General features: G+C 42.4%; 1 protein-coding gene across 29 annotated transcripts in view; it reads left to right on the top strand.

Annotated features, from left to right (window-relative positions):
* Positions 1 to 948: 948 nt before the first annotated feature.
* Neb (nebulin) overlaps positions 949 to 23,162 on the top strand; it is a 202,159-nt gene continuing 179,945 nt past the window's right edge. For 27 of the 29 annotated variants that reach the window (XM_011239032.1, XM_006497774.1, XM_006497775.1 and 24 more), the window contains exons 1-10: positions 3,986 to 4,066; positions 4,632 to 4,713; positions 5,237 to 5,301; positions 8,897 to 8,938; positions 10,829 to 11,029; positions 12,704 to 12,811; positions 12,973 to 13,077; positions 13,946 to 14,050; positions 14,680 to 14,784; positions 20,009 to 20,113. In XM_011239032.1, coding sequence (XP_011237334.1) covers positions 5,266 to 5,301; positions 8,897 to 8,938; positions 10,829 to 11,029; positions 12,704 to 12,811; positions 12,973 to 13,077; positions 13,946 to 14,050; positions 14,680 to 14,784; positions 20,009 to 20,113 — 807 coding nt within the window. In that variant the 5' untranslated portion in view covers positions 3,986 to 4,066; positions 4,632 to 4,713; positions 5,237 to 5,265. Of the gene's footprint in view, positions 1,257 to 3,985; positions 4,067 to 4,631; positions 4,714 to 5,236; positions 5,302 to 8,896; positions 8,939 to 10,828; positions 11,030 to 12,703; positions 12,812 to 12,972; positions 13,078 to 13,945; positions 14,051 to 14,679; positions 14,785 to 20,008; positions 20,114 to 23,162 lie in introns of those variants that run through there. The other 2 variants (NM_010889.1, XM_006497751.1) reach the window with 2 other exon arrangements.

The following is a 23,162-nucleotide window of genomic DNA, read 5'->3' as shown; positions in this document are numbered from 1 at the left end:
CTTCTCACAGGCACTGCTTAGTGAACAGTGCCCCAAGTTCACCTGCAGGGCCTCACCCAACCCTCCTACATTTTGTGATCCACCCCCGTGAGTTCTGAAATCCTTGGACTAAGCACTGGCTGGGTTCAGGAGCCACGTGATATTTTGGTATTTCAGCTAAATACAAGGTAGAGAGATGGAAACTCTAATAGAAAGTTAAAAGCAGTCAGAATTTAAAAATCATAGTCAACGTTCATTGAGCACTCTGTATTGCAAGGCATGTTATAAGTATCTGTCACTAAGCTAGGATTTGGTTTTATCCTTGTTCTGCATAAGAGGCCAGGGAAAATAGATCTGTGCTCCCATTCTGAGAGGGCACCATTCAGGTTAGCCACTTCAGACCTCACTGAACGCATGGTATGCTGCTCACTGGGACATTTGTTCTTGGGTGACCATGATGGGACCATGAATAACTGCCCTATGACTCACATTTCTTATGAGCTTTGCAGACTACTGATGTGAGGAGCAGGTGTGGCAGCAGTCCCAAGATGGCGCCCGGGACTGTAGCTAAGTCTTATGACTTGCACCTGACTTCCTCATACACCTGAAAATAAGCCACGACCATCGGGAGAGCTGCGCAGGTGCACCATGATGCTGGCAGTGTAAACAAGTCCATATTTGGTGGAGGCACCAAGAACGACACAACCCGGTCGGATTCTTCTCAACAGCCTTTATTGCAGGAACATCTCGATGCTGCTACAGGACCCCGGGCACCCAGGGAGGTCTGCTTATATACTCTCAGCCCCAATCCACTCACGGCAGGCCATGTCAACTCACCAGGCACACAGCTTCAGCCAATCAGGACAGCAGAGGCATGTCTCCACCAAATATGGACTTGTTTACACTGCCAGCATCATGGTGCACCTGCGCAGCTCTCATGATGGTCGTGGCTTATTTTCAGGTGTATGAGGAAGTCAGGTGCAAGTCTTAGCTGCAGTCCCGGACGCCATCTTGGAACTGCTGCCACACCCGCTCCTCACATCTCCCTCTTTTTTCTTTTTCTGCCTTTTTTCTTTTCTGACCTCCCTGGGTGCCCGGGGTCCCCGTAGCAGCATTGAGGCGTTCCTGCAATAAAGGCTGTTGAGAAGAATCCGACCATGTTGTGTCTTCCTTGCCGGCCAAGGTGGCCGCAACATACTGATCCAACAGGGAGCAGACAAATTTAGCTGGGAATTTGGGACTTTCATTTAGGAAGGAATGAACTCAAGAAGTCTAAGGTAAAATATTTTCACGTGAGCTTACTCCCTGCCTCCTGATTTGTTTCAGGCTGATCCTGAACGTACTGTGCATACGCAAAGTTTGGGGCTTCCATTCCTCTGGAGTCTCTGTCAACTGCCATGGAGTTTTTCAAAGTAATGTAGTGTGTTTGCTAAAACAAAAGACCATAAGCTGGGTGGCATATAGACTACAGAAATTGACTGCTCACATAGCTCTGGAGCTGGAAGTCTGAGGCCAGGCTGGAAGCAGGGTCAGGTTCTTTAGTACGCTGCCATTGCTGGCGGCATATTGCCAGCTTCTGGTATGGTGACATGGTGGTAGAAAGAGGACAAGGCAGAAATTCCTTTTCCAGGGGTCCCACTCTCGGGTGAGATCACCCAAAACCTCACTTTCGAATGGGATCATATTAGAAGATAAGGTCTCAACATATTCATTTCTGGGGTATATACACATTCACGCTAAAACAGAAAAGTGACTATTTCCCCAAATAGACTGCACAGTTTACAAAGCTGATAACCCTAAGGTAGCTAAGATGCAGGCACAATAGATGAGCATGGCTATTCTTGATGGCAACTTTGGTAAGAGCTATCAGTTTTCAAAATGTGCCTATTACCTGGAGCTTGGTAATTTTGTTTCTAGAAATTCATCCTACAGATACATTTCATACAGCTAAGCAAACATACCGTGCAGAGGTGCCTACTGTGTGTTTTGTTTTCTTTAGTCCTATATTGTTTTATTTTGTTGTAGCAAAAAACAAAACAAAACAAAAACCAAGCCACATCTGATTGTACAGCTCTGTGATCCCTACTTTCTGGAGGCTGGGACTAGAGGTCTTGAGTCTGAGGCCAGCCTGAGCTACATAGTAAGAACTTGAGTCAAAACAAAACAAATAAGCAGAAGTAAAATAACATAAATGTTCACAATTGAAGCAATGATTAAACAAACTATACGCTATTCATTCAATAGAATTACCTGTGGAAGTGAGGTAGGACATGTCTGTGTGGTTTTAATAAAAAGCTATTATAGTTTTTATGTGTAATTTTGTTACTGCCTCCTTTAGAAATATCTGAAATTTAACACTGAGAAAGTCTATGCTTAATTTTTTTGTAATTTTGTTTTTTAAAAAGTAACATTTCTAATGTTTGTTTTGGTTTTAGACAGAGTAGCCTAGATTGTGTTGGAACTCGTAGCCAGTCTCCTGCCTCTGCTACTTGAATGTTGTTTGCAGTATGTCTCACCATGCTTAGCTCTTGTTTCTCAATTTAACTTGTTCTTTCTGTAGCATATATTGACTAAGCAAGCTATGTTTCCAGTCTATGGTCACTAAGGGAATGATCTCACCTTATACAAATATCCCTTGCTCGTAAGATCCAGGAAACTGCATGAGATGAACTGGTATACTTATTTAAGATGATAAAGAGAGGTTAAATAGTATTTACTGTTATATAAATCATGCAGTAAGGAGGACAGAGGGGTAAATATCTTCAGGTATAAGATGGCTTTGTAATATTTCACTCAAAAAACTGTTTCAGTAAGATTGGTGCCAATGAGGACCCCTGGGGTTTAAGCTTTGGTTCAGAAGCAAGCCAGAGAAAGATGAATATTCCTCCTGTGTGTGTTTATAGTTTCTGTCCTTCGCATGAGGACAGACAGAATCAGATTGTAGCCGTAAACAGCACACTAAGATCAAAGATAGTAAGAATGAGGGTCTCAGGCCAGGCGAGCTTTAAGGAAGTTGGATGGTTTTGTTGCTGTTGTTATTTTGGTCTATTTCTGAGTTTTGATTTTGTTGTTTGTTTTTGAAACAGGGTCTCATGTAGTCTAGGCCAGCCTTGATCTCCTTCCTAAGTGTTGGGATGGAAGGCTTGACCTACCATGGCCCAGATGTTATATGGTTCTGTACAAAGTAAATGTCTTATCCTGTGAATTTTCCAGTAGGTCATCATTTTCTCCTCCTGTAGTAATTTCCCAACTTCCAGCTGATCTGTATCTGCCATTCATAAATAGGGCCTTTGGGGCCAGCATTCATGCTTTGCTTCTAGGAGATGAGAGTCAATAGAAAATCAGCAGCTCAGTTACCATGGAGAGGTGAGGCCTTGTATCCCTAGCAGCTGGGCAACTGGGGGAAGAAGTTGGACTCAAGTGGCCATGCCCTTGCCTTAGAACCAGAAAGCCAATGAGGCCACACTCTCTTGTTACACTTGTGGAAATCTCATTCAATGTTACAACCAAATAGTGTAACCTATAATTACATCACATTAAAAAAACTGTCTCCGACAGCCTGATGATGTCTGGATTGTGTTCCTCAGTTTCTCACACAACTACACCAGTCTCACACATGCCTGTCCCTCCGAAGTTAGCATTCCTAAGGAAACCTGTGGACCTCTGTGAAGATCAGACAGGATAAGGCCCGCCACAGAAGAGTCAAAGTTTCCAAGTCCGGCTTAGTTCCTCCAAATCATTCTGTCCAAGTCGGGGACCGAGCGAGGCTTCAGAAAATGATCGATTTAAGCCTGGACTTGCCTCTCAGGGGTTGGCAGTTAGGTAAAATCCCATCGCATTTGAATAGTTCTAGGCTAGCAATTTGTTACCCTTTATCCTTTAGTGGAATTGACGAACAGGTGGTTTGCAGAAGATCACCCAGTATATTTAGCTTCTGAAATTTGAGCAACTCGAGATCTGATTGGTTGTTCCTCCCACATGATAAGTTGGGAGCGCCTGCACCCCGGTGGCTTTTGCCTGGGCGTCTCAGGAGGGGAGAGCGGGGAGAGGATTTGCTGCTGGCCAGGGTTATTCGCATAGCTCGAAGGTAAGGACCATTCGTGACTTCTTCCGGAGTATTCTCCTGAGAGGATGTTCCATGATTTCCCTTGAATTAATGTTCAAAGTTTTGAGTCTCTAATTGGGGAAACAGCGGTGAGCCGTGGCTAGGAAGACCCTATCAGTTATGTCTGACACAGAGCGTGGAGGAGGTCCTGCCCTCTCTCGGTATTGCTTGACCATGTTGGCCGTCTAGCACCAATTTTCTTTTTAATTTTTGTCGTTACCTATATTCCTACGATGAAGGCTCCACGGTCAGTGTTCCTATATTTATCCCACCATACAGAGCTTCCTTTGCCTCAGAAGGACCAGCAGTTTCGCTAGCTTAACAAAACCAGCCACTCAGGGTATTGGTTTACAGTCAAGCAACTCTGGGAGAGGGCAGCTGCTCTCAGACATCATACAGCTTGTATGGGGTGGCCATTCTCTGGCGTCAGGCCGAAGGGCCTTCAGCCTTTCCCCAGTTCCCGAATTAGAAATCCAGGCCAAAGACTGACAAGATTCTGTGTACTTCAAGCAGTGCTTTAATTTTTTTTTTCTTTCTTATTTTTCAGGTTTGAACAAGAGCTACAGAAAGGGAAGGATATCCGTGGAAGCCAATGGTTTTCCGGAAGAAAATAACCCCGTTGCCTTGAGGTTTATACTTCTATTTCAAAATTTATGGGCAGATTTATTCTACATGTTCTAATATTAGATATACTTCATATAGCATTCGAGACCAAGGCAGAAAACAAAGTTAGCCTGCCTAGAGTTTGGGGGTTATGAGGCAAAACTCCAATTACTGAAAGCCACACTCAATTTTCTTTCGCTGAACATTTTGCTTGAAAATATTTCCTGCCTAATGTTTGGTCATTTAAGTCCCATCTCTTGAGTCCAAACTGCGTTGTTTTCTTTGATAAAACTTGAATTGAGTAAATCTTGGATGAGTAGGCAGTGCTCAGGGTATACCGAAGGTATTAGGAGAGAAAAATGGAAGCTTTGATTTGTAAACTGTTTTTACGTGTCCCTTAACCCACTATATATATGTATATGTGTATATATATGTATACATAACATATATGTATATACATATATGTTAGTGTAGAATGGGTTGGTTTTAAATTTCTTTTATGGTATAAGAAAATACTAATACATTTTTGTTTGTATGGCATATGGAAAGTTTGTAGGTGCCACTACTACTCTGGAAAAATGGCGGATGAGGAAGAGTATGAGGAGGTGATAGAGGTAAGAAGAGAGCCCCTCCGGCAGCAAAACACTCTGTGTATTGACAGCTGAAGCCAGGGGGTGAATCAGTCATTTGAAAAAACACATCATCTATTATAACATCCCAAAGAGTCACCAACAAAGTACAAAGAAGGCATGTTTCATGTTCCGTTTCACCTGGAAGTGAAAGGGGGCATCACTACTTCCCAGTTTTACTTTTTCTTAACTGCTCCAAAAACAAACAACACAACAAACAAAAGCCGGGCTGTAGGTGCAGATAGGTTTTACTTTACCTTTTAAAAGGATTGCTTTCCCACATCCCAGCCCCAGCGATCAAAGGGCCCTAGGCACGTTTCCCAGCACCTGCACCAAGAGAGAAGGAATCTGCTTCAATTAGCTGAATTGCATAGGGGAGGTGTTACACACAGGAGGAGCCATCTATGAGCCGCTTGTGTGTGTGTACACGTATGTGTGTGTGTGTGTGTGTGTGTGTGTGTACTCCCATGATTTCACTGATACACATGTGAGCCCATGAAGGTCAGAGAGACAGCTGGAGCCACTTTCCCACCAACTCCATCATACTTAAGTAAACAAGATGAGCTTTTGAATCTTGACTGAGAACTAAGACTACAGCAGCTATCTTGAAAACGTCCTCCCAAGTCATTGGTGGCCTCCTGGACGTTTTGCAGAATTAATGTGTACTTCCTGTTAGTGTCACATTGTTGTAATCTCAGTGTTTCCTTTCCTTAGCAGCTCTTGCCTTTATCTTCTAGAACAGAAACCCAAAGGCTTGAGGCTAATCTGTGTTAATATATTGCTATGAAATTGAAAGTGCCTAAAAAGTTCCAATTAACAATGATCTAAACAGATGAAAATCTGTTGATTTTTTTTTTTTTTTAATGATTGAAATTAACTAGAAGAGCTGTCCCAAACAAAACTCTGGATAAAGGTGCTAGAATTTATACTTGCTAATCAATCTCTATTTAGGCAAAGAAAATTTTTTATTCTATAAATAAAATTACCGTTATTACTGAAGTATATAAAAACCAAGCTGTATCTGACAGAGGTAGTGAGTACCTCTCTACTCCTATGTCGGTGGCTGCAGCTTCTCATGAATTGCACCATCACTAATGAGCATATTAAAGTAAGTTTGGAGAAGTCAGAACTATCCCTATTAAATAAGCACACTATAAATTAGTAATCATGAATAATTTCTTTCCTGTTATGATAATCAGAGGAACATTTTCAAGTCTCCAGTCAGACTACCTTAGCCTTTAAGTGTTTGTGTAAAGTGTTTAAGGGCATTGTGTTAGCCTTGATTGAGCCAGCTCGTCACGACAGTGGAAGGGGCTATTTTAGGCATTCCAACCTCGCTCTCTTGTTCCCATTCCTGCTTGTGGTCTGACTAGCACATACTAACTAATAGATCGCCTGTCAGGGAGTGTTGAACTCTAGTCTCTTTGGTCTCAGAAAAGATCACAAGCATTGGGTGGTTGCAGATCCAAGAGGATTGGCTCAAAAAGAGTAGCCAGTCTCAAATCCATGGCTCTTGGATATCTGAAATAAAATATTGCTGGCACTGTCTATATGGACTGAAATGAAGAAGGAGAAAGGAGCAGTAACGCACTGCCTGATTAGCAGAATAACTCTAAAAGCATGAGGTTTGGCATTCAAGTTCATACCAAGCACTTGGATGATGTTGTAGTTTTTGTGAGCTTACTTCCAAGACAGATTTCCCCATTGTGAGATCCCAGAAAAGGTGAAACCACATTGCTCACAAAAGCTGCTTTTACTGGGATGTTAAGAAAATCTAAAATCGATGGGAATCATCCATTGTAGTTAAATATTTCTTTGCAGGCTACTCAGGCTCTGTGTGACCAATGGAATAGCTCCATTTGACCTCAGTGCTAAACAGTAGTACTACTTAAAGTGGCTAAATGGCCTTTGTCCTGCGCTGAAGTCACAGGGGTAAAGAGCTCTCCTCTGTCCTGAGAGCACATGGCGCCTATTACTATATATAAAGATGCGTGCACACAAAAATTAAATTTTAAATGGAAAATAAGTACAAATGTAAGGAACATTAAGTGAGCTTTATATAGTTAATGACCACGGTGAATAGCTCAGCAGGCCTGGGGCAAGGAGAGCTTACTGAACCAAGGGCAGGAGAAAGTAGGGCGCTGAGGAGAATTTTGCTTCAGTGTCTCTGCCCCACCAGCCCCCGTCTCAAAAGCTTCCCTGACAGAAATAAAAGAACATCAGCATAAAATTCCATCCTTGTTTTTTTTTTTTTTTTTTTTTTTGGATTGAGAAAATGAGCCAAGTACTTCCTTTCCATCCCTTGGTTGAGTTCGTTGACCCACAGAAGCCATGCCTGCCGTTTGCCCAGCAGCACTGGATGAAGCTGGGGCAGGATTCCACTCTCCTTAGGCACCAGAGACAAAATGTCAGCCAGTTCCTCTCTGCATCTATTTATTCCTCATGATGTCAGAGAACAAACCTGGAGTGGGTTTCAGATCCAGGCTGCAGGCCCAGTGGCAAACTGCAGCCTCACTTTCCACAGTCCCATGAGGTGCCTTTCCCTCCCCTTTCTTCCTATGACCTACACCAACTGAACCTCAGCAACTCCCCTTTCCCCACAGATATTCTACCCCAGTTAAGCTAGTGAAGTCACCTGCTGCTTCAGCGGAGGCAAGTGCTGAGTGGGATGTAGGCTATACTGTATTGAAAAAGAGGCAGCCATCACTCCAGAAGACACTCGTAGTAATCCAGGGGAGATGGGAACAACAGATGTGAATATTAGTAGACATTTGCTCACAGTAGGTTTGTGTTTTGTTTTATAATCGGTATCGGTGAGTCCTGTAGTAGCTTCCCTTTGTATGCCCACCACACCCTGAGTCCTCTCCCAAGCAGATTCTCTTAGATATGGTGCTGGTTAGTTTTTGTCCACCTGAGAAGAGGGAACCTCAGCTGAGGAATTGCCTCTATCAGATTGGTCAGTACGCAAGCCTGTGGGGCATTTTTGATTAATGATTGCCGTGGAAGGACCTAGCCCACTGTGGACAGGGCCATTCCTGGGCAGGTGGTCCTCACTTGTAAAAGCAAGCAGTCTGGGGGGCATCAGTGAGAGCAACCAATAAGCAGTGTTGTTCTTCCATGGCTCCTGCCTCTGCTCCGGATTGAGTTCCTGCCCCGACTTCCCTGGATGGAACTGTCATGTGACGTGTAAGCCAAGTAAATCCTTTCTGTCCTAAATTGCTTTTAGTGGTGGCGTTTTCTCACGGCAACAGGAAGCAGACTGGGACAGAAATTCTAAGGGGCAAGTGTTTCTTGCCCCAGGAAAATAGCTTCCAGTGACTAAGAGGCACCTCAGACCCCTCATCTTGCTGGACGGTGTGCAACTTCTTGCTAGATCTGATGTGTGCATTTTTAGCTTTACTCAAACTTCCTAAGTGAAAATAGATCCCAGAATAGGAACAGGACGTTACCTCCTTCCTCCCTGCAGATATTCCACATCCAGTCAGCCAGGGAGCAACCTCACAGGTTCAGTGGCAGCAGGGGAGGGCTGGCTGCTGGCTGTTCTACTTGTCTCATAGACACTCTTGTGCTCTGTTTACAGTACTACACAGAGGAGACAGTTTACGAAGAGGTGCCAGGAGAGGTAAGACTCAGCACACACTTGCATGAACCGATTCTCATTAGAGAAGAGCTTCTTTCTTCCCTCAGAGACAGAAAGATGGCGAAAGGGAGTCTCTTTAGGGTGCTCACTCTCCCGTGCTCAGAAGTTGGTACTGCAGAAGATGGCCTAGTCAGCCATCAGTGGAAAGAGAGGCCCCTTTGGTATTGCTAACTTTATATGCCCCAGTACAGGGGAATGCCAGGGCCAAGAAGTGGGAGTGGGTGGGTAGGGGAGTATGATTGGGGGCGGGGGAGGATATAGGGGACCTTCAGGATAGTATGTGAAATGTAAATGAAGAAAATATCTAATAAAAAAATTAAAAAAAAAAAGGTTCCTGCTGCCAAGCCTGATGACCTGGCCTCAATCTTGGAGAGCCAAATGATAGAAGGAATAAACCAATTCCCAAAAGTTGAAAAAAATAAAAGAAAATAAAAGTCCACACTCCACATTTGATAGGCTAATTCACATGTTTTTATACTCTGCTAAGCTCAGATGGCTAGAAAGGGTTCCCTACTGCATGTGGCATGGTTTACTTGTGCGTAGATACGTTTGAATGAAGGCCATGCCAGTGACTCCCTTTTCTCCTACACTGTCACACGAGGGATGCCTAGGACTTGTGATTGGCACAGACTCACAGTTTCACTACGTAAAGTTGTAACTTGCAGGGTAAAGTCTCTGCCACCAGGGATGGTGCTCCTGAGAATTCCAAGAAAAGGCTTTTATTTTCTTGTCAACAATCCCAAGTTGGAAATCCCCCTGCCTCGTACTTTACTTTCTGCATGGAGTTGTTTCTCCTTGAGCATGGCACATACTAATCAAAGCAGCAAACTGTGACACTTATGCCAAGAGCCCGTGACCTTGGAAGTTTGATTGGTTCCTCATGCCCAGGCATGCTTGAGTAATAATAGGCAGAGTTTAACCAATTAACAGTGGGACTTGTCAGATTTACAGTCGCCTTATCAGATTTCTCTTCCTCTTGCTGGTGCTAGAATTCTGCTTTGGACTGGAGATCTTTGTCTTGAAGGACATGATCTTCCACAGGTCTTTGAAGCCTCTGTGGCTCACCGTCTTCCCCTGCGTCCCTTACTCCTAACCTTGAACTACATTCCAACTTTGAATCTTAGCGTTTCCGTCACAGCCTGCTGTAAGAAACAATGGCTTCCCAGCTACTGCTTAGCTAAGACTGTTGAGAGGATACTTGTTCATTATGTCGCCACCATTGTTCTGGTCCCCGGCAGAAATGGCGGTCTAGTTCAGATTCATGAACTAAGTCGAGAGAATAATACAAATCCTGATGTGATTCATTTTGTAAGGTTTTGGGTTTTCCCCATGATATACAGAATGATGAAATGCCTATAGGAATTGCAACTGGTCTTTCTTAGCCACTTAAACGTTAAGATCAAGAATTTAAGCTTTATTTTTAATAGCCTTTCATTTCCAGGTCTCCTTTGCTTTTTCTTGATCTAAACCACTTGAAACGATTCTTATTATTTTGTTTTATGTTGACGATGCTGGAGGTGGAACATAGGATCTTGTACATGCTAAGCAAGGGCTCTACCATTGAGCGACAGCCTCAGCCCTCACTTAAGAAGACATGATTAAGACTCTCTAATTTTTTTTAAAATACTCCCTCAAGATATTTAATGAGATCTCTGAAAATACAGGTTACAGGTGATGTCTTAGTCAATATCTAGGCTATACATGGTACGTGTCTTCATATGGATGTATGAATATAATACGCATTTTCCTGCTTTGGCTTGTTTTGTATATGGAAAAGGAGCACCGGGGATGTCAGAATGACTGAAATTAGAACATTATACACCAAGGTCACTGTGTTAGTTTTTACTTCATAGCCACGTGTTTTATTTTCAGACAATTACAGAAGTCTATGAGACCACAACGACAAGGACATCGGACTATGGCCAATCAGAAACTGCCACACCAGCGCTGGCACAGCCACAACCAGCAAAGCCGGTGGAGCGGAAGAAGGTCATCCGAAAGAAGGTGGACTCGTCCAAGTTCATGACCCCCTACATTCAACACAGTCAGAAAATGCAGGATCTTTTCAGCTCAGTAAGTTAAGCACCACCTCCTATGCAGTTGTATGACTGAGAAGTTACTGATCAGTTTTGTAGAAATGTGCCTTTTATGGGTGACTCTGGATTGTTGAGTAGCTCACCCAAGCCACTGCAACATCAGGATGAACCCTTGTTGTTACCACAAGATGACACAGGAGTTAACTATAAAACACGTGTTGCATAGCCAATCCAGAGCAACAGAAACACGAATATTTTATTTCTTTACTTATTTACTGGAAGTCTGTTCATAGAAGCTGAGTTGTACAGATAAACTGAGTACAAGAGCCTTGTAGGGTATCCAATGGCATGGATGATTATAAAATGGTTTTCAAGAAGGACTTGTGATTCAGAAAACCAAGATGAGACTGAACTCATTTGAAAGTGAGGATCAGAGCATTTAAGGGTAACCCAGGACCATGAGGTTTCTGCAGAGCTGCACAACCAGTTTGCCTACAAGATTTAAAACTACTGGTGCTCAGAGCATTCCTGCTTAATGTCTGAGGCTCAATCTGGTACAAAAGGAGTCTTCAAAGCTGCCAGGTGTCCTCACATGTACCCTGGAATGAGGATGATTGAAGAGTCAATGTTCTCTGCTTCTTACAGTCCCACCACAGTCCTGTAATGGGCAGTGCCTGCCAGGACAGAGATACACCTATTTCAGTAGATCTGATTTGTTGATTTCCATGTCAGGCTAAGATCTCTCTAGGGAGCTTGATTCTATGTGGTCTAGATGCTTGGAGAGATGTGCTGTTCAGGGGGACATCATGTTATGTGGGACCAAAACCAAGACCTAAAGTTTCCATGTGTGACTGGCCTCTAAAGATTCGATTTTGGTTGTATTAATTCCTGGAGATTATGAAGTAAATTTCTAATTTGGATCTTTGAAGGATTCTAAACAAGACCTTCTTGCTTCCTTCTCTCTACAGTGTTCAATAAAGACAAAATTATCTCATTAATTTATTGCCATATAATCTCACTAATTTGGACTTTAGGAACCTGGAATTTCTGATATTCTGAGTGGAGTGCTGGCACCCCCCCACACACACACACCCACACCACAGACTGCCAGTGGCTGATGTCTAAATAGTCAGTGTAATTTAAATTGTTGACTATTCAAGAATATTCTTTGAGGGCCTTGATAGTTATAAACGATGCATATTATTACTAAAGCAAGGATTCACTGAATAGCTAGCAGAAATAATAACTTTGCATATCATTATAAAATAGTCCATAATTTGGGCTTCCCATTAATTCAGCTGGCACCATGGCTTTGTAACCACTGCGGTTCAGCTGCAGCTTCTAAAGTCTGTCTGCGTTGTATCAGCAATTAAGTCTTTTCAGGCCCAAGTCATTTTCTTGAATAATCTATATTCAGGCTTTTGTATATGTGTGCAACCTAAAAAAAAAAATCAAGAGAATTATTTTCGAGCATATCCAAGACAATTGTCTGTAACAACACTCCAGGATCCTATCCTGTTTTGGAGGAACAATTTACAAATCTATTTTAGTTTTTGCTGAGAGGGTATGGGACAGAATGAAAGCTGTTGCAACTGATAATTGTTATTCCTTAAAGGATTTTTTTAAAAAATCAGATGAGGATGTGTGTGCTGCCTGAACTTTCTGCTGCTGTCTGGTCCCGTTCCAGGCTAATATCTAGTATTCTTTTCAGAATAAATACAAAGAGAACTATGAGAAAGCAAAGGGACAGCCATACGCCATCACAAGTGATACTCCAGAACTTCGCAGAATCAAGAAAGTCCAGGATCAACTCAGTGAGGTGGGCTTCATTCCTCAAGTAAAGGAGGTTCTCTGTGGATCTTCCTAGCTAAAATTCAGGCTTCTTTGCTTTGTGATGCAAGCATACAGTCTTTGGCTTATAAGAGCCTTAGATGTATGTCCATGCTGGTTGTGAAGTTCAGTCATGTGTTGTTTCTGCAGGTTAAGTATCGAATGGATGGAGATGTTGCTAAAACTATCTGTCATGTGGATGAAAAAGCAAAAGACATTGAACATGCTAAGAAAGTGTCGCAGCAAGTCAGCAAGGTAAGGTCATGTTGATGAGTGGCCCTGGGATAGTCAACAGCATGCGTAGGGTCCATTTCTGTGTGGATTGAGTGCCATAATCCTGCTCACAGATTATGTGAGCGGGATGTTTACATGGAATAGCAGGCTTCACAGAGGACTGAAGTGGCCTGTAGCTTGCTGGGGATGGATTGAAGATTTCTTGACTTGCCTGAAAAGGCATTTGCTACTCTGTTGGGGGAGGGGGCAGGATGCTGCAAAAGTACAGTCCTGATATCTTGTCTATTTGTTTGTTTATTTATTTATTTACTGCAAGATAAAAGCCAAGATCTTATTTGCTGTTTAAACTTTGAAATAGATTTGTAAGTTATCAGTTGTTGCCATTGAAAATCAGAAATTTTCTTTCTCTTTTTCATTATTCTTTTGTGAGTATTCCTTTTTCATTAATTAATTAATTTTAAAAATTATTCTCTCATATATTACATCCTGACTACAATCTCCTCTCTCTCCACTTCTCCCAATCCCCAGCCCAGATCCACTCCTCCATTTCCCTTTAAAACAAAATCAGGCCATCTTGTTTGTTTTTAAAGGGGTTTAGAAAGCAAAAGTTTTATGAGAAATTTCCAAGCTCAAATGTGGGCAGCTAATTAAAGGGTTCTAGACTATCATGTAAGTCAAAAGAAAGCTGTATTAATTAGCTTATCACAATCTTTGAAAGAAATTGAAAATCAGAATCAGAAGGTGTTGTTGTTGTTGTTGTTGTTTAGCAAAAATTTACTGATGCTGAGAAGGAATACTAGGATGTTAGCATGGTCAACACTTTCCTAGTTGTGTGCAGCCAACTTCACTGCTCTGTCAAGCCATCGTTGTCCATCTGTTCTCTCTCTAGGTTTTATACAAGCAGAACTGGGAAGACACCAAGGATAAGTACCTGCTTCCCCCTGATGCCCCTGAACTTGTCCAAGCCGTCAAGAACACAGCCATGTTCAGTAAGGTGAGGAGGGCTAGCTCTGTCTAATGTCCCATTGCACACTTCAAGCCATAGCTGCTGAACTTTTGACAACTTGGAGCACAGCTTCTCTGTGTTTCTGCAAGTAGCCTCAGGGCTTGTGTGGGACTATGGCTTGACCAGGAGGACCCTCAGACCCTGTTGAGGATCATGCTTGGGCAGGGTGGCTGAAAGTCCCTGGAGAACCTGAACAACGTGTGGGTGGGAACATAACATGGAGAGAATCAAGACGCACCAGGGAACTGATTAGGGAGTTGACCAAGCAGTGGTTGGTTTGTTTCTTTGTTTGTTTAGATTGTCAGTTTTTCTTTGGATATCCCTGGCTGTCACCCTAATTAGCAGTTTGTTTTATGATAGAACTTCCCTGTTCCTTAGGCAGGAGGCAGGTAAAGTCATAGATAGTAGACAGCATCTAAAAGTACGACTTTTTAGAGGTAGGACAAGCTACTAACAAAAATAAATAACGTGGACCAATGGAGGAGGGAGGTTGTCTGTGACTTTTCCTGACCTCGGCTCTCACCTTGCTCTTGGTGCCTCATGTCATCGATGCAGTTCAAATGGTATATTTCATGTATTGCTTGTTTTCTCACCACTTCTTGCTCTTCTCTGATTAGAAACTGTACACTGAAGACTGGGAAGCAGACAAGGCATTGTTTTATCCCTATAATGACAGTCCGGAGCTGAGAAGGGTAGCCCAGGCCCAGAAAGCACTGAGTGATGTAAGTGAAATACACTGGGTACCATCTGAATGTGGGGTCGGGAAAGCCTGGGCCACGTCTTTCAGTCCTTAGGAAAGATCCAAAGTCATTATTACAGAGGACTATATCTACAGTCAAAATATATTATGTGTATTTATCTCAGCAATAATTTATACTTTATATTAGATATAATTTAACCCAACCCCTTCTTCCTTCATGTGAGGAACCTAAGCTCATACCAGTAGTGGCAGAGTCTAGACTTAGACCCCAAGACTAATAATGTTCTTCCCACCAAACCATATATCATTTTCTCCCTTGGCTCGGCCAAAGCTATTCTGTGGTGATTGAGGAGTGGCATTTTTTAAAAACAGCCATTGGAGTCACATCCCTCCCTTTGAAAATGTACTAAGGGAACATGGTCACTTCAGAGCATTTATCTCTGTCCTACCATCCGCCATCGCCTGAATGGGATGTTTCTCTCTACTGCCTGGGGATGCTTGAAACCTGCTTGCACAGTTTATCCCACTGAGAGAGAGAGCCTGGAAATGCTTTGTGTAGGGGCTATTTTCAGAGTTAGTAAAAAAAAAAAAAATCAGCAGGCCACTTGCCAGGATTTTATGTCCTAGGTCTTGAAAACAGTGTACTAGAGGAACTTTAAAAGACCTTAAAATCTTCAGCCCTGGAACCAACCATGGCAGAGTCCCATACCCTTGTTTTGAGGTTTTTGCTTTGTTTTGTTTTCCTTCTTGGGTTTACTGGAAGTCTTCTAGACTTACAAAAGATCCAGGCTTTGGCAGAGAACTATCTTATGAAATGGCCTGTTACCTGGTATTCAGTTGTCATCCAGAGGAACTCAATGTAGACTTAACAAAGCAGTGAGACTTACACAAGATTTACTTCCAGTTAATGCTAGGATCCCGGATGAATCAACATCGCCATTTTATGATGTCTTTAACTCCGAGGTCTAATGTTTGCTGCCTTTCTTTGCTTTGACCTGCAAATTTTAATGGATTTGTTTTGACCCAACTTTTGATTAAAATTCAACTCATATCAATGTATACTTCCATAGGGCAGGTTAGGAAAGAGATCAAAATGGAACTTTGAAGCCACCTAACACACTGTACCCATTTTAAAATATATGCACTTCCTGCTTCTCTTTTAGGATAAAAATTTTGGGTTTGTATCTCACAAATTCACAATTTTGTGATGAGGTCATATTCTGGCTGATGAAAAACTTATAATGGTATCTATGGTTTTTAATTCAAGTGAGTGAATGGATTGTATAGCAAAAAAAAAAAAAAAAAAAAAAAAAAAAAAAAAAAAAAAAGAAAGGTAAATGAACAAATAGCCAATAGCAAGTGGATAGCAGAACATCAACTTGGGTGCTTACAACACAGAGCAGGAATGACTGGGGAAACCTGAAGCAATTATGCTGGGTTCCCAATGGAGAGTGACAGGCAGAACGTCTTCTCTCTGAATGAGCTCCTGGCTCCCTGTCCCCACTGCAGGCATTTCATACCGTGCCGTAGGTAACAGTAACAGTGGTTGGAAATGGATTACCGTCTGCCTGTTCAGAAGGAAGCTGTTTGATGTCCTGTTTTCTTGTCACAGTGTCAAGGGCTAGCCTGTCCCTGGACAAGGAATCTCAGAGGACATGAGATAAATGCTCTTAAGTCCAAGCCAAGCCTTGTTCATAATACAGGTCCTTATCAAGTAATAAATAGCTATGTATTGAAAGTTTATTGTATATGAATTTATAGCAGAACAAGAAAGTTCATCCTTTTCCTTTAAAATATCATACTGGCAGGATAAAAGTATTATATGTCAAATAAAAATAAAAAGACCAGAAATGTCTGCTCGTTGCTATGAGAAAGGTCACACAGAAGAAATGATGGAAATCTGGGTGATGATGAAGAAAGACATTTCAGGCTCAGGAACCACTTAATCAACGGGAAAGGGCCACATGAGTCTCGGATGTTAGAGAACGATAAAAGTGGGTGCCTCATTTGTAGGGTTCTTATTAAATTGCTAGAGCAGGACCTTAGGAATCAAACTGGTGTACAAGTCTGGGCAATAAGTCAACATGAGGTGCAAGTGACGACAAGAGGCCAATGAAAGAAGAGTCTGAAGAAACTCGTGATAGACCAAAAGAAAACTCAAACTTGTGACTATTCATAGAACTCTAATTTGGCAGTGCAGATGTAGCAAAGGGAAAGAAAGGAACCATAAGATAATAAATATTAAGTGTTAATGACAGTAGATATTGGAGACAAAGGAGAGAACGAAGCCATGGGAAAGTTATTACCACATAACACATGTACTTAGACATATGTATTATGGAGAAAGAAACAGACATAAAACGACAGGGAAAGTGTTTGGATCGAGGCATTCTATGGATAAAGTAGATGTTGAGGCTATGAAATCCTCATAGACATGAGATCAGGATAAGAACTTAATGTTTAAAAGTCATCAGGGTAAATGTGATAGCTGAAGACAAGAACCTTAGGAGGGAAGCAGCAAAATAAGTCAAGGACAGAGTCCTGGAGAACACTCAACTGCAGGACACCTAGAAAGGAGCCAGCACAAGACGAGGGGACAGAGAGGCTGAAGGGGAGTCTGAAAATGCCATGTCATGTAGGCACAGGGAGAGTTGTCCAAGAAGACCCGGTCTGCACACCTCTCTTTTCCACAAAACAATGACTAAGAAATGTTTCCATACCACTTAAAGTTGGCTGTGCCTTTGAGATATCGCAAAAATGAAAACAAAAAAGAACTTACAAGAATGAACTAAAAATGTCCACTCTGACTCTGCAGTTAGGAGACAGCTTTATTTTTATTGCTGACCAAGTATGCACCAAGTATCATATTACTAGTATGGCTATTAATACTATTGTTAGCAACATGAGCTTTACAGTCTCTAGCTCAGAGCTGTTGTCTACAGAACATATTCCCATGTGGGCACGTAGCCTTCAAGCCGGGGCCTTATATTAGTCACTCTTGTTCTCTCTCTACCTTATTTATGCATCTTATTAAATACTACTTACCATGTTTGGATTAAGAATGTCTTTAAACTGATCTGGAGCACAGAATTCTAACCAGCCAGAACTCTGAGCATTGTTTCTGAAAAAAAGAGATTTGGTGATCTGATTTCTCAGGAACTTTTTTTTTTAAAGATTTATTTATTATATGTAAGTACACTGTAGCTGTCTTAGGACACCCCAGAAGAGGGCATCAGATTTCTTACGGATGGTTGTGAGCCACCATGTGGTTGCTGGGATTTGAACTCGGTGAACTTGGGATCTTCGGAAGTGTTCTTAATCACTGAGCCATCTCACCAGCCCTCTGAGGAACTTTTTGACGAGTTGTCACACTTGATAAGCATCTCTCCTGTTTGAATGCTACTCTCCCTAAGGACTTAGAAGTCATGGAAAATTCCACTTTCCCTTTACCTAAAATAAAGTTTTTATGTACTTAAATTAAGCAGGGGGATGTATACCTATCATCTACTTTTTTTTTTTTAAAGATAAGTCTTTTATATCTCAGTTAACTGTACTAAGTTAATACTATTTATTTATTTATTTTAGATATTTTTCTTAACTTACATTTCAAATGTTATCCCCTTTCCTGGTTTCCCCTCTGAAACCTCCTATCCCCTCCCGCTCCCCCTTCTCACTAACCCACCCATTCCTGCCTTCCTGGCATTCCCCTATACTGGAGCACAGAACCTTCACAGGACCAAGGGCCTCTCACCCCCATTGATGACCAGCAAGGCCATCCTCTGCTGCATATGCAGCCATGAGTCCCACCATGTGTTTTCTATGGTTGGTGGTTTAGTCCCAGAGAGCTCTGGGGATGCTGGTTAGTTCATATTGTTCCTCCTATGGGACTGCAAACCCCTTCAGCTCCCTGGGTTCTTTCTCAAGCTCCTTCACTGGGGACCCTGTTCTCCATCCAATAGATGGCTGTGAGCATCCACTTCTGTATTTGTCAGGCACTGGCAAAGCCTCTCAGGAGACAGCTATATCAGGCTCCTGTAAGTTGATACTATTAAGAGACATTTAGACCAGGTATAAGATAATTGTGGTCTTGGAATGAGCCAGTTTATTTTCTAACATAAATAAGAATATTGTCATGTTGAAGTGAAGGTATTGTGTGATAGAAGAGTGGGAAGATGACTTCCAGTCCAGTTTCTGCTGGAGTCAGTCCCTGACCACTCCCACTAGTTAGAAGATTCAGGAAGGCAGGCAGAGAGGAGAGATGAGATGAAGGGAGTCTGTGATTTATATGTACCAGACTTCTTTGTTTTGTTTTGCTTTTTTTTTAAAGACAATAGAAGCTTTAACAGGCTGAAAGGAAGGAGGTAGTAAGGAGTGAGAGGCAGAAGCTGTGAGACATAGCAGGGACAGTTGATGGAGGAGCCATGTACAAATGGCAGGAGAGGGGATGGTAGAAAGCTCAGGAGGCCCCTGAGGACTGCTTCTTAGAGCCCAAGCAGAAGGTCAGAGGTAAACTGTAAGTCCAAAGCCCCTCCTTTCTCCACAAGAGAGACCACTGGAGTAGAACAGAGTTCAAGACCTGCTTCTGGGAGCCTGGACACATCATGGGATACTCAAGTTTCACTGAAGACAAAGTGGCAGCTGGACATCATAAAGTCATAGAGTGGTAGACATAGAGCCCCAGGCAAGTTCCAGTTCACAGAACCAAAAATTGGGTAGACGACCTATAGAGTTCACGTTAGGTGCTTGAAGTCTTACTCCCATACACCTTGTTTCTATGCCCTTCTTAACCCCACTTACAATGTTAGCATCATCCCATCGGTTAGTGTGTGTGATTCTCCCCTGTACCACTCAGCATCCTGGGTCAGAGAATAGAATGATATGTAATTAAGTTATCTAGAAGTGGGCGTGGCTAAGTAGGTATGAAGAAAAGACAAGATTGAGAGTGGAGGATGTTAGCGAAAAGAAAACTTGCCATTGCCAAGGATGCTATGAAGACAGATGCAAAGAAACAGGCCAAGGACCAAGAATCCTTGAGAAGAGAGAAGACTCAAACAGAAATGAGTGAGAGTCCTGAGAGGCAGGGCGTGTAAACCAGGGGACAGTCGAGGCTCAGTAGTGCACAATAATTAAATGTGAGAGACAAAACATTGGCGTTGTTAAAAGGGCCAAGGAGCAAGTGCAGTATGAAAAATGAGGGCTGATTTTCCAGATGCATATGAGCATTCTTGCCTTTTACTTTTTGTCAGATTGCCTACAAAAAAGGACTCACTGAGCAGCAAACTCAGTTCACGTCCCTGCCTGATCCTCCTGAGGTCGAATTTGCCAAGAAAGTAACCAACCAAGTGAGCAAGGTAAGCATAGAGCAGTGGGTGGGCCCTGTCTCTCTTGGCAACCTACTGATGGTGAACTGAAAGAAGAAACAGAAGCACCAGGGGTATGATTGCATATGCCCTGCCTCCCTCCCCCCCCCCCCAAAAAAAAACCCTTTACACCAAAAACAGCACATGTGCTGATCACATAAATGGCTTCAGTGGTTAGTGAACTTGGTGACTCAGTGATTTTTAAATGTCACAGTCACCTCTTGATAAGGCAGCTTATTGGCTTATAGCCACTTGACATTTTCCGAGAAAGATACCCAGGTCACTGACTGACTAAGCTACACCCTCTGTGGAGGCTGCGGTTTAACTTGGGGGATGGGGAGACACCCTGGCAGTCTTATGTACACTCAGTCAGATGTGGACAGACTGCATGAGTGAGCTCTCAGACAAGGCTCAATGGCCAGTGGTGGGGCCAGCACTTTAAGAGCTTTGAAACCCTAGCAAGCTGCTGCTTTTGCCTATATTTAGCCAGATAAAGTAACACAGAAGGATGCAGCTGTGGCAAGGAATGCAGGGAGACAAGTGTTCGGCTGGTACATAGGCCGAGCTAAGTCCTGTTGTGATGAGGTCCCATCGGGCCACTCTCTCTGAGACACAGCTGCTTTTATCTTCCCTTCTTTTCCTCTGAAAGTCGAGACTCAGTTTCATCTTCTGCTTCAATTTTGACTGAACTTCAGGATTCATTTTTTCTCTTTCTTCTTCTTTTTCTTTTTCTTTTTTTCTTTTTCTCTTTCTCCTCCTCCTCCTCCTCCTCCTCCTCCTCCTCCTCCTTCTCCTCTTCTTCTTCTTCTTCTTCTTCTTCTTCTTCTTCTTCTTCTTCTTCTTCTTCTTCTTCTTCTCTCTCTCTCTCTCTCTCTCTCTCTCTCTCTCTCTCTCTCTCTCTCTCTTTCTCTTTTAGCTAGAGGTGGGCTATTGAAAGAAAAGATAGAAATGATATAATCTCTCCCACAGTGTTTTTAGCTTCTCCTTTTGAAGAGTATTTAATGTAAAACCCAGGGGCTGTGTATGTATAGTAAAATTAGTGAGGACACTAGCAACCTTCCCCTAGGGCTGAGCAGAAAGAGGTTAAATGAAGGACTTTGCATATTGACATGGCTTCTGGGTGTGTCCATAGCAGAGAAAAAGATAGAACAAAAAGATTGTTTGGGAGAAGTTGTATTCCAAGTGGTCATTTCAAAATAATCCATTTTTAATTTGTATGTAAAGACTATCTCAATTCGAGTAGAATTCTTTTTTATCTAATTTGAGCATGCAGAGTGGACATTTGGAAGTGACTTTTAACTTGCTTTCAAACTTTCCCATAGCCACTCTCCATCAATTTAGATCCACCAATGAAAAACAAGTTGTGCAATTCTGTAAGGCAGCCCTTAGACAAAGCTGACAACTGAGCTCTTAAAACATGACTAGAAAAAAAAAACCCTGAGAATATTAGGGGATTTAGACTCCTACAATAAATTATAGGCAGAGTATCTTAAACAGCAGGCTCTAGCTTCTCAAAGTCTCAGAAAAGTGAAAGTCAAAATGAAATGCCATCACATTATAAGCTAAGAATTCCATTTATGAATTGGAAGAGGGCACATACCTGAGTCTGTTCCCCTAACACCGAGTCTTTCTTTCACACAGGAAGCATAGCCTGGATCTTAAATGCTTACCATGAAGTAAAAACAAATGTAAAATAGCCCGTCTCTGTTTATACCAACTATGTGCTAGAATGGTAGTGCATTGGATCTATTAGGTTAAGTAAAGTATATTAAAGTTCTCTTCCCGCCTGTTCTTTTGCATCTTAAGAGATATGGCTTCTGGACTAGCTTCGTGTCAGGTCTGTCTGGACTGCACACTGTTTGGAGAGGGTGACACAGTATTAAGTACTTGGTAAGAGTTGCACACCTAACTTTGACCTTGTAGAATAATCTGAGCTGAGTGGCTGAAGATGAAGGTCGCTGGGTTTGGCCACAGAGACATAATTTATCCAAGTCTTATCCAGATTCCTAGAGTCTGTTGTGCATCAAAAATACCAGTCTCTTTAGTGAGAAATATTGTACATGGTAGTCATCCAGCAACATGGCATCCAAGCAGAGGCCCAGGCTGCCAAGGGTGACTTCTTTTTGATGCTTTCCCTCATCTTCCCCACGGTCAGGCTTTTTGGATTCCCCACCTCAGCATCTTTGTAGCATCTTTTTCTCCAAAATAGATTTAAAATGTCTCTCTTTCAGACACTTAAAACTCTTGATGCTTCCTTGCCAAGCTATGCCTTCCGTGCCTACTGTCCTTTTTACAGCTTCCTGTTCAGCTGGTAATGATCATACTCTGGCAACGGTTGCACTGATATTACATCCTCTCCATTGGCTCTTCTTACTCTCCTTTTCACAGTATATTCATTTCCTTTTATCTTTGCTAAAACCAGGAGCTTTATGCCAGCACCCTTCTCAGTCTTGGGTATGCTGTGTAGGTGTGACTTAGGTGAATAACGCAGGATCCTGACTTGTTCCTACAACAGATATTCCAGGTGAGAGAACAGGCTCACCAGGACCTGCTGAACGTGGATTCTGCATACACCATTGGGAAGTGCCTTTAGTTTCTCTGTGCTTGCCTCTTTGCTTCCCTCCGGTAGTTTCTCTGTGGAACCTGGAAAGCTTTTGTAAAAAGTATGTCTTGCAGCGGCACATTGTTAAGTAACACGGAGCCCTGATCTTCTGAAATATTCTATTGCATTGAACTAGGGAGATGCCTATGGATCTCACCATAAGGCATTTTATTGAGTCTGGAAAGTAACTCTGGACCAACTACGGTCAATAATGTAACCCAGTGAGGATGCCCTACATGCTCTGAACAATAACTTCTCTGCTAATGGAGATGACTGGTAGCTCAGTGCTAAGCTACTTAGAAGAGAAGTGATTAACTCCTTTCAGTTTCTTTCCATTTGGTAACCATATAAAAACTACCGGTGCCTATCTGGAAAGTGGAAAATGAAGCCATGAGTTTAAGCAAAACACCAGGAAGCCTAATTTTGAAGCCCAGTGCC

This window comes from Mus musculus, chromosome 2 (assembly GCF_000001635.26).
Source record: "Mus musculus strain C57BL/6J chromosome 2, GRCm38.p6 C57BL/6J".
Classification (NCBI taxonomy): Eukaryota; Metazoa; Chordata; class Mammalia; order Rodentia; family Muridae; genus Mus; species Mus musculus.
The sequence above is the reverse complement of the archived record's forward strand: the minus strand, read 5'-3'. Positions and strand labels throughout refer to the sequence as shown.